Here is a 12,650-nt window from a genome sequence, read left to right as displayed (position 1 = left end):
GCGCTGCGCAAGAGATGGAGCCAGCCGCAAGGCTGCAGAAGGCACAGAGTTCATTCAGCAGGATGACTGCCTGGGGTGGGATGCAGGGAGTTGGAGCTGGTGGGCTATTTCAGGCTTGGGTTCAAGACACCCTACAGACCTCCTAGGGCTGAGGGCTAGGCTGACCCTTCCCTCCCAGCAGGGCACTGGACCCACCACCCCAATCCCTAACGAACCACAACCCCAGGTGGGCTCCTCACACTGCCTCTCCCTGTCAAAGTGACAGACTGTGGGCGGCCACCTCCTACCCCTAAGCAACGAGTGGACAGCTAGGCGGCCGCTAGCCTCCCTCAGTCCATCTGGGAGTCTGCTAGGGTTAGGCATAAAGGACACATTGGATACAAGGCTAGGGCTGCAGGGGGCCAGGTAGGGGCAGCAGGGAGGGTGGTGGGGCCTGGGTGAAGCAAGGCCCTGCCAGAACAGACTCCCAACAGTCAGGCACCAGGCTGCAGTTCCAAATGTCACCTTTACTGCGGGACGGGATGTGGTGGGGTAGGGGCTGAGGCTGGGGAGCTTGTGCGTGGCCAAGGCCGCCCGCTGGGAGCAGATGGCCCAGTCAGACCCAGGCCCCTGGGCCCTTGGGAGGGCACAGGACAGCCTGCAGGTCCTTGGGCAGGGAGCCGACGGCTGTCTGGATGTGCAGCTGTGCCTGCTGCAGCGTCACCTCCTTAACAGGGAGCTGGTGGCCCTGCACCCGTACCTGCAAGGGCCACGGGGTCAGGGCTGGCCCCTTCTTGCAGGTGGCAGGGGCCACGCAGGCAGGGCAGCATCTCACCAGCTTTTCCCGCAGCTTCAGGACCAGGTCCACGACCTCCACCTCAGACTTGTCCTTCATCCAGGTCTCGATGTTCTATGGAGAAGAGTGGGTCTCTGTCACGAAGGCCACCCCCTGCCCTGGGCCCACCCCGGCCCTGGCCAGCTCCTCACCGCCTCACAGATAGCCTGGAGGTGTAGGGCCTCCAGCTTCTGGGCCATCTCCTTGTGCCGCTGCCGGTACCAGCCGTCGAAATGAGGAGACTTGAAAAACCGCCTATGGGGGCGAGCAGTGGCAGCTGTGGAGCTGGCCAGGGGTCAAGGACAGGAACCCAGCCTACTCCAGGACTCACCTGTAGAGGCCCGGCCAGTCGCCCTTTAGGAAGCAGGTGAGCTGGGGGCCTGTGTGCTCCAGGCTACGCAGGAAGTCTTCCTGGCAGAAGGGGCGCACCTGGGGGGGGTTCTGTGACGAGAGTGAGCACAGTGTCCCCACCCTGCACCACAGGCAGGACCCTCCTCCTAGGGCTGGATAAGGCTGTCACTGCCTGTGACACGCCCAGGCCCCTCCACGGGCTCCCACCGCGTGGCTCATTTCTCTAAAGCCTCCCCCCATGGTCCACAAGGATGCCTGTCCCCAGGCCTGCCCTCTTCTGGGATGTGAAGGGAATCCACTGCCCAGGCCCCAAGAGCCCCACCTTCCAGGGTGTGATGTTCTTCTGCAAGGGCATGAGGCCAGCCACGTAGTGCTCCTGGGAACAGGGGCGGGGGCAGTAAGCAAGGACCCAGCCCCTGCTGCTCCCTCCCTAGTCCAGGCCTCACCAGGGGGATAATGAAGCTCTGCGTCAGCTCCAGGAGGTGCCGCCGCAACAGGGCGCTCTGGGCATCTGCAGGCCGCCTCTTCTGCAGGCCCTGCAGTGGGCAGGGCAAGGCTGTGAGACCTCTACACCACACAGTACCCGCCACCAGCCCAGCCCCACCGGCCTCTACCTTGAGTAGCCGTTTGAGTAGTGCCTTGTCCCGGTGGAGGTGGGCCGTGTATGCTGTATAGAGGCCTAGAGGAGGGCAGAGCTGCTGCCCTGTCCTTCTGGGGCCTCCCTCCCTCCCCCACATTCCTGCAGCCCACCAATGGGCAAGATCCCCAGTCCCCAACCCAGAGAATGTCCTCCAGCCCGTGAGGACCCGAGTTCTGCAACCCAAGTTCTAGGAGGGGACCCATGCTCTTCTTGTCCTCACGGGGGAACCTGCCAGCTGTGAGACACAGTTTGGGGGCGCAGACCTGGTTTAGTGTCCAGGGTCTTCAGTCTGGAGGGCTTTTTCAGTTTGACCTGCTTAGGAAGGTCGCCTAGGAGACATGGCCATTGCCTAGGCCTCAACGACCAAAGCTCTGGCCGCAACCGTTGGCTCAGTGCCTCCCCAGCCCCCAGGCTCCTCACCTGACAGCCTGGGCTCCCCAACCCGGAGGACATGTGGCCAGTGCTGGAGTGTTTTGATAAAGAAAGGGTTTGTGACTCCCAGGACCACGTTTGGTCTAGAGAGAGAGAGAAAGAGAGGGAGGGAGGGAGACGAGGTGGACAGGCCCAGGGAGGCAGCACGACGCGGTGGCCAGAGGTGTACTTACGGAGCCTGAGTGCGCGTCGTGAACTCCTTGAACTCACTGTCATGTATGGTAAAGTAGGGACGGAAGTCGCAGCAGAACTTGAGGGGCTGCAGGCAGCTGCAGTTGGGGGGGGTTGGAGGCAGGTGAGGTGGGGGCAGCCCAGCACAGCCAGAAGGGCCCAGCAGGGCGAGGCAGGTACCTGGTCAGGGCCAGCACCATATCCGAGGAAACGTCAGGTGAGGGTGCCACCACCACCAGGGGCTCCCCAAGAAGCATGAGCTCCCAGAGCGTCTGCACGTGGGTCAGCACAGGCCGGAAGCACCTGGAGCCAGGGAGGGCTGCAGCTCCCAGCCCTGGGTTGACTCCCACCCTCCCTCCAGGTTTGCCGGGCAGCTCTGCAGTATCCAGCCGGGCCTAGGCTCAAGTGAAGGGGGAGCACCACCCAGCACAAAGATGCTGGTGCAGACACCCCAGGCTGTGGGGGTGTCTTGGGCCACCAAGGCCACCCCACCCTCCTGCAGTCCAGCTCTGGCTGTCCTGTAGTAGTGCCAAAGCCTGGGCAGGGGCTGCTAACCCAGAATCCTGGCCTGTGCATCAAGCCTGCAGCCCTAGTCCAGGGCCACTCTCCCTAGCAGATTCCCCAGGGAGGCAGAGGGACAGCCTCAGGCAGTGAATATCCCAAAGCCCCTCCCTGTTGCCTGCCTTCTAGAACCTTCCTGCCCACTGGGCCACTTCTTTGGAGCAGGCAGAGCACGGTTCCCTCTGCTGTGACTTGTCCTTGCAGAACCATGGTCCCAAGAGTCAGGATGAGCTGAACCCCTCAGCATTCCCCCTGCACTGCTGCTGGGCTTCTCTGAAGTGGCATGCAGCCCTGCAGGGCTCACCTGAACAGGTCCAGGTCATGGACGCTGGCGAGGACAACCGGGGCTGGCAGCAGGTTCTGAGAAGAGGGAGGGCTAAGGGCCCCCGCAGCACCTCACACCAGAGGGGCCTCCACAGCCCCTACCTGGCTCACCTCTCCCAAGTCCCACCCCTTCCATGAGCCCTGAGTAACAACCTGGGGCTTGGCCTGCATTTCACCACCCCACAGGGTGGGCGGGCAAGTATGTGTGGTACCACCTGGCCCAGAAATACTAGGTCTGGACAAGCCTGACTCAGCCGTGGCCCCCACCTCCTGGTCACACTGCCGCAGAGGGCTGGATTCAGGATTCTCTGCCCTGGATGGAACTCGCACCTGGCAGGCAAAAGGGAGGGAGCAGCTGTCAGGGTGGGCTGGCTGTCTTCATCTGTCCGTGGCACCCGCCCCAGCTGCTGGCTCTCACCTGGATAACAACTCCCATGACAGGTAAGTTCAGGGTCTGCCCAGGCAAAGGGGCCGGCCACTGGTCGATCTCATTACAAACTGTGGGACAGAGGTGGCCTGGTTCACAAGCCTTCCCTGGAGAGGAGCTGCCTGACGAGGCTGCTGGACGGCAGCCGGGATGAGGAGGCTGCACTGGCTCTGCCCAGCCGCCACTCACCTGCCTCCCGGCAGGGCGCCAGCCGATTCTCTGCCCTGGATGGAACTCGCACCTGGCAGGCAAAAGGGAGGGAGCAGCTGTCAGGGTGGGCTGGCTGTCTTCATCTGTCCGTGGCACCCGCCCCAGCTGCTGGCTCTCACCTGGATAACAACTCCCATGACAGGTAAGTTCAGGGTCTGCCCAGGCAAAGGGGCCGGCCACTGGTCGATCTCATTACAAACTGTGGGACAGAGGTGGCCAGGGTCACAAGCCTTCCCTGGAGAGGAGCTGCCTGACGAGGCTGCTGGACGGCAGCCGGGATGAGGAGGCTGCACTGGCTCTGCCCAGCAGCCACTCACCTGCCTCCAGGCAGGGCGCCAGCTTGTCGAAGTACTCGGGGGCAATCAGACTCAGCAGCGCCTGGAAGAGCCGGACGAAGGGCAGGCGGGACACCAGCACCAAAGACTGCGGGCCGCAGGGTGGTCAGAGGGCCCCAAGCTCCACATGCCCCCAGATACTCAGGGACCCCTGAAGCCAGAACTGGCTGGGGCGGCCACACCCCACCAACCCCAGGAACACTAGAGTGAGGCCTTGGATGACAGCGAGGGCTGGCTGGACCCTGGGGCCATCCCAAGACGTCTGCAATATCCCCAGAGGCTGGGGCTTTCTACCTCCAGGCCTGAGCTAGAGGCTGCAGCTGGCATAACCCCGAGGAGTCAGCCCCCAGTCAGCAGTGAGGAAAAGGGATCCCCGGACCAGACGCAGGAGGGCCTTGGATGCCATGCCAGGCAAGGAGAGTTGGGCATGTGGCCAGGAGGCCACAGGAGAGGTGGGCACCTCTGCAGACCCAGGGCCACAAGCTCCCATAGCCCTCTTGTGGCCTACCGGCCTACACCTCTTGGGGCGCAACCGTGGGCCCAGGTCTCACCTTCTGGAAGTAGCCCCTCTTCACAGAGCTGTCCTTGACCTGCCTGAAGTACACATAGCCAAAGTAGTGTGCGAGCTCCCTCTGCAAGGACGTGGTGTCGGCCAGCCATGCCCCGCCCTTTCCCTGCCCGAGCCACCCTGCCTCCCTCTGCAAGGTCGTGGTGTCAGCCAGGCCGTGCCCCATCTTCACCCCGGCCCTAGCCGTCCTGCTAAGCCAAGGGCTGGGGGTGACAAGAGACAGGACAGGGGCTGCTGTCCTAGGGAGCCAGGAGCCCTTGAGATCTGCTGCCCCCACGGCTGGGGTCTGCCCTTTGACCACCAAGACAGAGGCCTCCCAGGCAAGCCTGAGCCCTCGGCACTGAAGACAGTGACTGCTCAGGGGCATCTGCTGACACATGAGGGCCCGAGACACTCGGGGAGGGGCTTGGGGCTTGGAGACACTCAAGGAGGGGCTCAGGGCCTGGAGACATCTGGTGGGGGGGAGGCTCGGGGCTCAGAGCCCAGGGCCCGGGGCCCGGGGCCTGGCAGGCCCTGGCTGGTCAGACTGCACCCTGCTATACCATGCATGTCTAGGGGCCTAGGAACAGCTCCAGAGACTCTGGTGAGATCCCAGAGCAGTGGGCCTCATGACTGGCGGAGGTCCCAGCAGCTGTTGGCCCCACTGGATGAACTTAGCAGTGTCTCTCTTGCCACACAGAGCCCAGGTGCTACCAGCACTAGCCCGACCCTGGCAGGGTCCAGAAGCGTGGAAGAGCAGAGGGGCAGAGACCACTCACCTGCAGCGCCACGGGGACCATGTTGTTGTAGCGCCTGTCGTCGGCGTCCCAGGGGCTCCTCTGCCCCCCACACTGGCGCATGCGGAAGGTGAACTGTGTGTCCCCAAGGCAGCCTGGGAACAGCAGCCCCACTATACCTCAGCCTTTCTTGCCAGTACCAGGCAGGTCTGGGGGCCCCAAAGAAATCCTACCAAGACATCTGTCTCTGATGGCCCCCCATCCTGATTCCTCCACACCTCCACTTAAAGGCCTCAGCGCAAACTCAGCACAGGGAGAAGCGCTTCTGGCTTCCCTGTGGGAAATGAGCTCGGCCTGCTCACCAGTCGATGGCCACCCAGAATCCTGTGCCCCAGCCCTAGGAGCAGGGCTGGGCTCATTTCCCATGGCCACTGTGCTGGGAGAAGATTCCACTGGTCCCTCTTTCCAAGACTCCTGCTTCTATGTGGCTCTGAAGTCCAGCTGCCTAGCTATAACATGGGACACTGGTCTCCCACCCTGTGATGCCCTGGCTTGGGCAGCAGGGGCTCCTAGCTGTCCTGTCTCCCTGCCTTCTTATCACCCACCCAGCCCAAGAGCCCACATCCACCCTGGGAAGTGGCAGCACTTCCTACCTGAGTGGGAGTCGGGGAAGGACAGGTAGCAGATGCTGCTTTTCTGAAATACGCAAAGCCTAGTGAGGCTCACTTGCTCCTGGGTGCCGTCAGTTCCCAAGAGGGGCAGGACCTACCTCTTTGTCTGTGAGCTGGAAGTGGCTTGGGTACACCAGCTGTGGAGGAAGACAGAGCACCTGCTGGCCTGCCCCAGGAGGTGGTCCCAACATCCACCTACCTCCCGCTGCTCCAGCAGTCAGTCACTCGCCCTCCCAGGGCCCTCTGATCCCAGGCACTGCCTTCCTAGGTCCTGCTGACACTGCTATCTCACTTACCTCCAGTCCCCGAGTCCCAGGCTTCTCAGCTCCCTCCTCCCCAACCCCACTTACAGCTGAGGGGGATCCGATTCTTCCTTGCATTCCTCATCCTCACAGTCACCGGCCCAGTGTCATTGGCTCTTGCTCAGACCATGGCTGGACCTCCCTGCTTCCCACCTATGGCCTCCTCTCATCTGGAGCAGTCACAGGGCCTGCCTGGCTGGCCCTCCACCTCCTTCACTGCCCCAGGCCAGAGGATCTCGGCCACACACTGCTCCCTAGCCTCCTCACATCTTCATAGCTTCCGAAAGGCCCTCCATCCTGTCCCAGAGCCTGGGCCCCACCCGTTACCAGCTGGACTAGCCCTACATCCCCAGGGAGTAGGTAGCCAGTAGACACAGACTCTAAAAGGTTCAAAAGACAGGCTATGGCTCAGCTGAGGCAGCAGGAGCCCAGACCCAAAACTTCTGTGTGGCTGGGTGGGCTCCCAGCAGGCTGCTGAGAAGGCAGCCCTGCTCCCTCTCCCGGGCTGCATTCCAGGTAGCAGCTGTGGGGCCTGGCATCGCCCTCCTCACTGTTTGCCCAGCTCCTCCATTGGCTGAGAAGTTGGGTTTAGACCGAAGGGGGGCTTCTTTTGGGGTGTGCCCTGCCCCTTGATGTGTGAGATGCTGTACCCTGAGTGCCCGAAACCACTCGCCGTTCCAGTACGGCCTTATCCTCGTCTGGTCTAGGCTCCTCTCACCACTGGCTAAGCCTTGAAGGCAGAAGTCTGTCCTCTTCACCTCTGTCACCCACCCACACAAAGACCCTCCTGCACAGGACTCGTGAGACTGAAAACCTCAACATCAAAGGGTGCCTGGGCACTGGTGTGCTGAGCACAGAAGACTGGGCCAGGGCAGGAAGGAGTCAGGAGGGAAAGGGAGACTGGGAGCTGGTGTGGGGCAGAGCTCACAGTGCCCCAGTACGGCTGAGGGCCACCTGCCTGCATCTGCAGTGAGAAAAGGGCAGAGGGAAGGCGGGCCTGGCCACTGGGGCAGAACTGTGACAGATGTCAGGGTCTGCAGCTAATCTGTCTTTCTGGGAGCCCTGCAGGGCCTACGCAGCCACAAGGGCCTCTGAGCACTCTGTCCTGTGTCCAGAACTAGGAGCCCATCAGAACCCCTGGCCAGGGGAGCCCCTGCTCAGGAACTGGTACACCTTCTGCTGGAGAGTTGTCCTGGGCTCCAGGTCAAGCCTCCAGGCTCAGTGCTAAGCTAGAGTCAGGCCAACCGGGATAAGCCACGCCCTGAGACGAGAGATGAGCAGGTCCTCTGAGAGGACCTCAGGACAGTTAGGTTAGTGTGCTCTGCTTAGGGATCCCAAAAGGTCTCTTCCTTTTCACCTGAGCCAGGCTGCACGGTTGCTGGTCCTCATAACCTCGCAGTCTCCTCTCAAGACTGAGGTGACCAATTCTGAAGACAGTAAATCTTGGGACCAGCAGTTAGCATAATGGCTATGTCACCGGACTCCCATGTAGTTGACTGCGGTTCGAGTCCCGGACCCGGTGGCTTAAACTCACACCAGGCGCGTGTGCATACGTGCCCAAGAGCCCGAGAGGAGAATGGAGAAGGGATTGTGGCTTAGCGACCCCCCTCCGGGGGGTGATTTCTCGCTTTCTGTCTCTATGTCTCTCTCTGTCTGGCAAGCGCACGCACCCTATAGCAAAAAAAACTTTAAAAAGAAAAAAGACAGTACATCTAAGCACAGTTCTCAAAGTATGGTCTGGCTACCTTGGGGTCCGTGAGGTCCCAGACGCTCTCAGGTCAGTGCCTTCTTCACTTTCATCTTCAGGCTTGCATACTACCTTATAGACCATGGTAGCTGACATGAGAATCCTGCTCTTTTTTTTTTTTTTTTTAATCACCCCCCAGGGTGGGGGGATGGTGGGCACACTAAAATCCTTTCTTCTCCATTCTCCTCTTGGGGTTTTGATCACACACACACATACGCTCAGTATGATTTTCAAGTCACTGAGTCTGGGACTCGCATCACAAAGTCAGCCATGTGAGATCCAGCACCTTATCCTCCACCCCATCTGTCCTCCTTTTCAAAGGTTAAGAAACTGAATCTCAATACGGGTTAGGTAATTTGTCTAGAATCAAGGTTGTCTGACTCCGGCAATTATGAGCTTGACCACTATGCTTTGGTAATGGAGGGAATGCAATCATATGACAAATAGCAGGTTACGAAAGGGCTTATCATTCTCTGAAACTGCTTATCGTTCTCTGAAAATATTAGATCTCCAGAAAAGTCACGGGTCCGGGACGCGAACCGCGGTCAACTACGTGGGAGTCCAGAGACATAGCCATTGCGCTAACTGCTGGTTCCCCTGCTCTTTTCTTCAGCCAGAATGCAAGGTTTGTAAAAGTGTCAAACAATGCCTCTCTTTTAAGTTTTCTTTTAAAAAATATGGTTGCTGGGGCCAACAAATGGCCTAGCAGTTATATTGCTAGATTCCACATGGCTGACCGCGGCTCGAGTCCTGGGCCCAGTGGCTTCAAAATCATGCCAGGCATGTGTACGTGCATGCCCAAGATCCCGGGAGGAGAATGGAGGAGAAGGGATTGTAGTGTGGCCATCCTTCGTGGGGGGTGAGTTCTCATTTTCTCTCTCACTGTCTGTCTCTCCAGCAAGTGCATGTACCCTAAGGCAAAAAACTCTTTTTTTTGGAGAGGTTCCCCCCCACCCCCCGCTATAGGGCGTGTGTGCTCGCCAGACAGACAGAGAGAGAGGTAGAGACAGAAAGTGAGAAATCTCCCCCCAGGGGGGATGGTCATGCCGCAATCCCTTCTCCTCCATTCTCCTCTCGGGATCTTGGGCACGCACGCACCCGCGCCTGGCGTGAGTTTTAAGCCACCGGGTCCGGGACGCGAACCGCGGTCAACTACGTGGGAGTCCAGAGACATAGCCATTGCGCTAACTGCTGGTTTCTGAGGCAAAAACCTCTTAAAAAAAAAAAAACCACAAATATATATATATATATATATGTGTGTATGTGTGTGTGTGTGTGTGCGTGCATGGATGTTTCAAAATAAAAATATTATTTGCATAAATGTAGAGCATTTACTGCTTTCTTAAATGAGCTAGCAAATGCCTTTCCATTTCCTGTTCCAATTTCTAGCAGAGTAAACATTAAGAGAACTACTGTTAAGAAAAGGGTCTCTGGGGTTCTCAGTGAATACTTCTAAAGTCGTGAACGGTCCTGACTGGGCAAGGTGGTGTGGGTGGGGTGGGTGCTGCTGTGCCACCGTTCCAGTGGCAGGTCACCCCACACGCCTCTCAAGTAAGCTGGTGCATTGAGAAGTGACTTTTCAAGAGCTGAGATGGCAGAACCAAGCCATTCTCCGCTGGCCTGCCCCTCTCCTCTAGGGCTGTGCAGGCTTTAGGGTCTACCTGCCCCAAGCACACAGAGGGGATCAGATGAGTGGCGGGGGTCCCTGTAAGCACTGCAGGTCCTGAGCCTCACTGACTCCAGCACCAAGTGTGAGACACTGGAAAGCAAGAGCCCTATCTTCTTTTTTCTTTTCTTTTTTTTAAGAGAGATTTTTGTTATAAGGGAAGTACACTTACCAGGGAGACAGGGAGACAGAAAGCAAGAAATCACCCCCCCAGGGGGGATGGTCATGCTGGAGTCCCTTCTCCATTCTCCTCTTGGGATTTTGGGCACGCATGCTCGCATGCCTGGCATGAGTTTTATGCCACCAGGTCTGGGACTTGAACCACAGTCTACTATGTGGCAGTACAGTGACGTAAGCATTATGCTATCTGCTAGTCCCATTCTCTCGGGATTTTCATGTACACATACATGCCCAGCATGAGTTTCAAGCCTCTGGATCTGGGACTCAAACTGCGGTCAGCCATGTGCGAGTCCAGCACCTTAACCACAATGCCACCTGCTGGCCCTGAGCCTTATCTTCTCTTCACTTCCATGTCCCACATGCTGGCACCAGCACCACAGGGCTTAGCTAGTAACAGCTGCCCAATACTTGATTTATTGAGTGGATGAATGAAGAGACAGCCTCCTGCCTTTGCTACGTTGGCTTTTGCGGGGAAGGGTAACCTGAAATAGGCCCCCCTCCTCTGTCCAGCTGTCTCATTCTCATCCTCCAGGAGCTACTTGGCCAAGCCCATCCCTTCCTAGGAGCTGCATCCATCCCCTGGGGTCTCCTGGAAGACAGCCTGAGTCTCCCTCCTGCTTCTTGGCATCATGCGCAGGCCTGCTGCTCTCCAGTGACCAGTCAGGCCAAGCAGTGAGTGAGCGCAGGGCAGGTGCTTCCTGAGTCTCCATCTTCCCCATAACTCCCAGGACAGGGAGAAAGGTGAGAGGCAAACCGGATGATGGCCTTGCAGCCGAGCCACCTGACAGCTCGTTGCTGGGAGTACACACACACTCAGGCTGGAGGTCAGCCCACTGCCATGGTGCACTTCAGAGGTCTTGTGATCCCAATAGTCCACTAGCTGTACCCTGGTGCTCAGCACACAGCTTTTCAGTGCTTCCTCTGCAGCAGAATGAACGTTCTGAGTGGTAAGTTTTAGGGAGCTATATATGAAAATGCCTTAATGAAATAGAAGAACCTCTTCAACCACTCTTGTGATTTCATGGGGGAAGGATCTAGGCAATGGTATTAAAGTAAGAACAAGGCCCTGGGCAGATCACCTCACCTCTCAGTACTCAGACCCCTCATCAAGTGCACTTGATACAGACTACCCTCCAGCTGCACATTGCCACTTCGCCTACCCCGTGGTGTCAATGGGACCAGTCTGCACAGAGTACTGGTCACGGTCCAGGAGCCATGAGTCTTCACTCCAAGTTACACTGTTTTGAGCCCAGGTGTGGTGGCACCAGCAGAGGGTGCAACTACGGAATAGTGGAGCTAGATGGGAGAACCGTGTTTGGATCTTGGGTCAACGTTACTGCACTGGGTGCATCTGTGATCCTGGCTGGCTGGGAGGCTAGAGGAAGGATCAGGGCATGGTAACACCGAGAGGGCTACCTGTCTCTCACACAAAAGGAAAAAAAAATAAACATAAAGGTGGGAGAGGAACAGTTCCATGGCCAGGTGGCTAAGGCAACCAGATTCCACATGACCACACAGAGTTTGAGTCCCAGACCTAGCTAGAATGACATGCTAGGCACATGTACATGTGTGCCCCAAATCCTGAAAGGAGAGGTGGGAGAGAAGGGATTGCGGTGCGACCATTCCCTACAGGGGGGCGCTCTCGCCTCTTCCTCTCTCTGTCTGCACACATTCTAACAAAAAGAAAAAGCGGGGTGTGATGCTGGCAGCAGTAAAACGCAATGCTCTGTGAGGCTGGTTGGATGAGAAGGCTTCAGGTACACAGCCAGACTTCCTGGGCATGTCCACCAAGTGTGTGCTGTAGTCAGGGCTGGCTGGAACTGGGGGCAGACGGCGGCAGAGACTCGGTTGGGTGTGCTGTCTCTCTGGCTTATGGAAGAAAGAACTTTTTAAAAAATTACATTTTTCTGCCTAAAAGACTTTGGTCCTCTCTGGCCTCGGGCATTGGGCAGAGTCTTGGAAGGCATCTTCCAACCTCAGTGAAGTGCTGCGCTGGCTTTCTGAGCAGACTATCAGCTCCATGGCAGCATGCTCACTACCTACCGCTCAGGCTTCCTTCGGGAAAGCTGGGGTTAGTCTACTCCAGCGTCTGCACCCGTAGGGGAGCCTCCCCAAGCTGGTCCGCTCTGGTCTTTCAGCCCTTCAGACACAGAGCTCATCCCGACCTGGCCTGCTTCCCTGCAGGAAGAGGCCTTGCCCAAGTGGAGGCTGGCAAGCGTTCCCACCGCCCAGACGTGGAGCCCGTATCAGGGGCCCTGGACGGAGGAGCGGGTGCGGCCTGCGCTGACGCCCAAGGGCCAGGACAGGCAAGCAGGGGCCCACGGGCCTGGATCTTATTCTAAGATGGGCCGTAGGATCTCAAGCAGGGGCGCCCCACAGCTGAGGGGCAGGTAGGAGGTGGTGACAGCGGCCAAGGCAGCAGCGACGGGGTCGCGGTTCCTCGCTGCAAGGGGCGTGGCAGCCTGGCCCAGGAACTGGGTGTGGGGAGCGGGCGAGGCCCACGGGCGCGGCTGCACGGGGAGGGGCGGGCAGGCG

The 12,650-nt window shown here is 58.6% G+C and overlaps 1 protein-coding gene across 6 annotated transcripts; it reads right to left on the bottom strand.

The window, feature by feature from the left end:
- Positions 1-486: 486 nt before the first annotated feature.
- DENND6B (DENN domain containing 6B) lies at positions 487-8,416 on the bottom strand. 6 transcript variants are annotated; one of them, XM_014591261.2, is made up of 20 exons: positions 8,268-8,416; positions 6,319-6,357; positions 6,203-6,245; positions 5,592-5,704; positions 4,817-4,859; positions 4,248-4,353; positions 4,050-4,129; positions 3,561-3,623; positions 3,274-3,329; positions 2,589-2,711; positions 2,411-2,506; positions 2,226-2,320; positions 2,069-2,134; positions 1,780-1,844; positions 1,612-1,701; positions 1,488-1,541; positions 1,146-1,255; positions 967-1,069; positions 815-889; positions 487-739 (listed from the first exon to the last, which is right to left on the bottom strand). In XM_014591261.2, the coding sequence occupies exons 1-20, from the start codon at positions 8,363-8,365 to the stop codon at positions 596-598; spliced, it is 1,662 nt and encodes a 553-aa protein (XP_014446747.1). In that variant the 5' UTR covers positions 8,366-8,416; the 3' UTR covers positions 487-595. The 6 variants fall into 6 exon arrangements, with proteins under 6 accessions (XP_014446747.1, XP_014446748.1, XP_027631135.1 ...); XM_014591262.2 differs by having other exon boundaries at positions 1,612-1,692; XM_027775334.1 differs by having other exon boundaries at positions 4,817-4,897; positions 5,592-5,663.
- Between the last annotated feature and the right edge of the window lie 4,234 nt (positions 8,417-12,650).

The sequence above is a fragment of the Tupaia chinensis genome, unplaced genomic scaffold (assembly GCF_000334495.1).
Source record: "Tupaia chinensis unplaced genomic scaffold, TupChi_1.0 Scaffold000548_1, whole genome shotgun sequence".
Lineage (NCBI taxonomy): Eukaryota > Metazoa > Chordata > Mammalia > Scandentia > Tupaiidae > Tupaia > Tupaia belangeri.
This window is presented reverse-complemented; position numbering and strand designations above follow the sequence as displayed.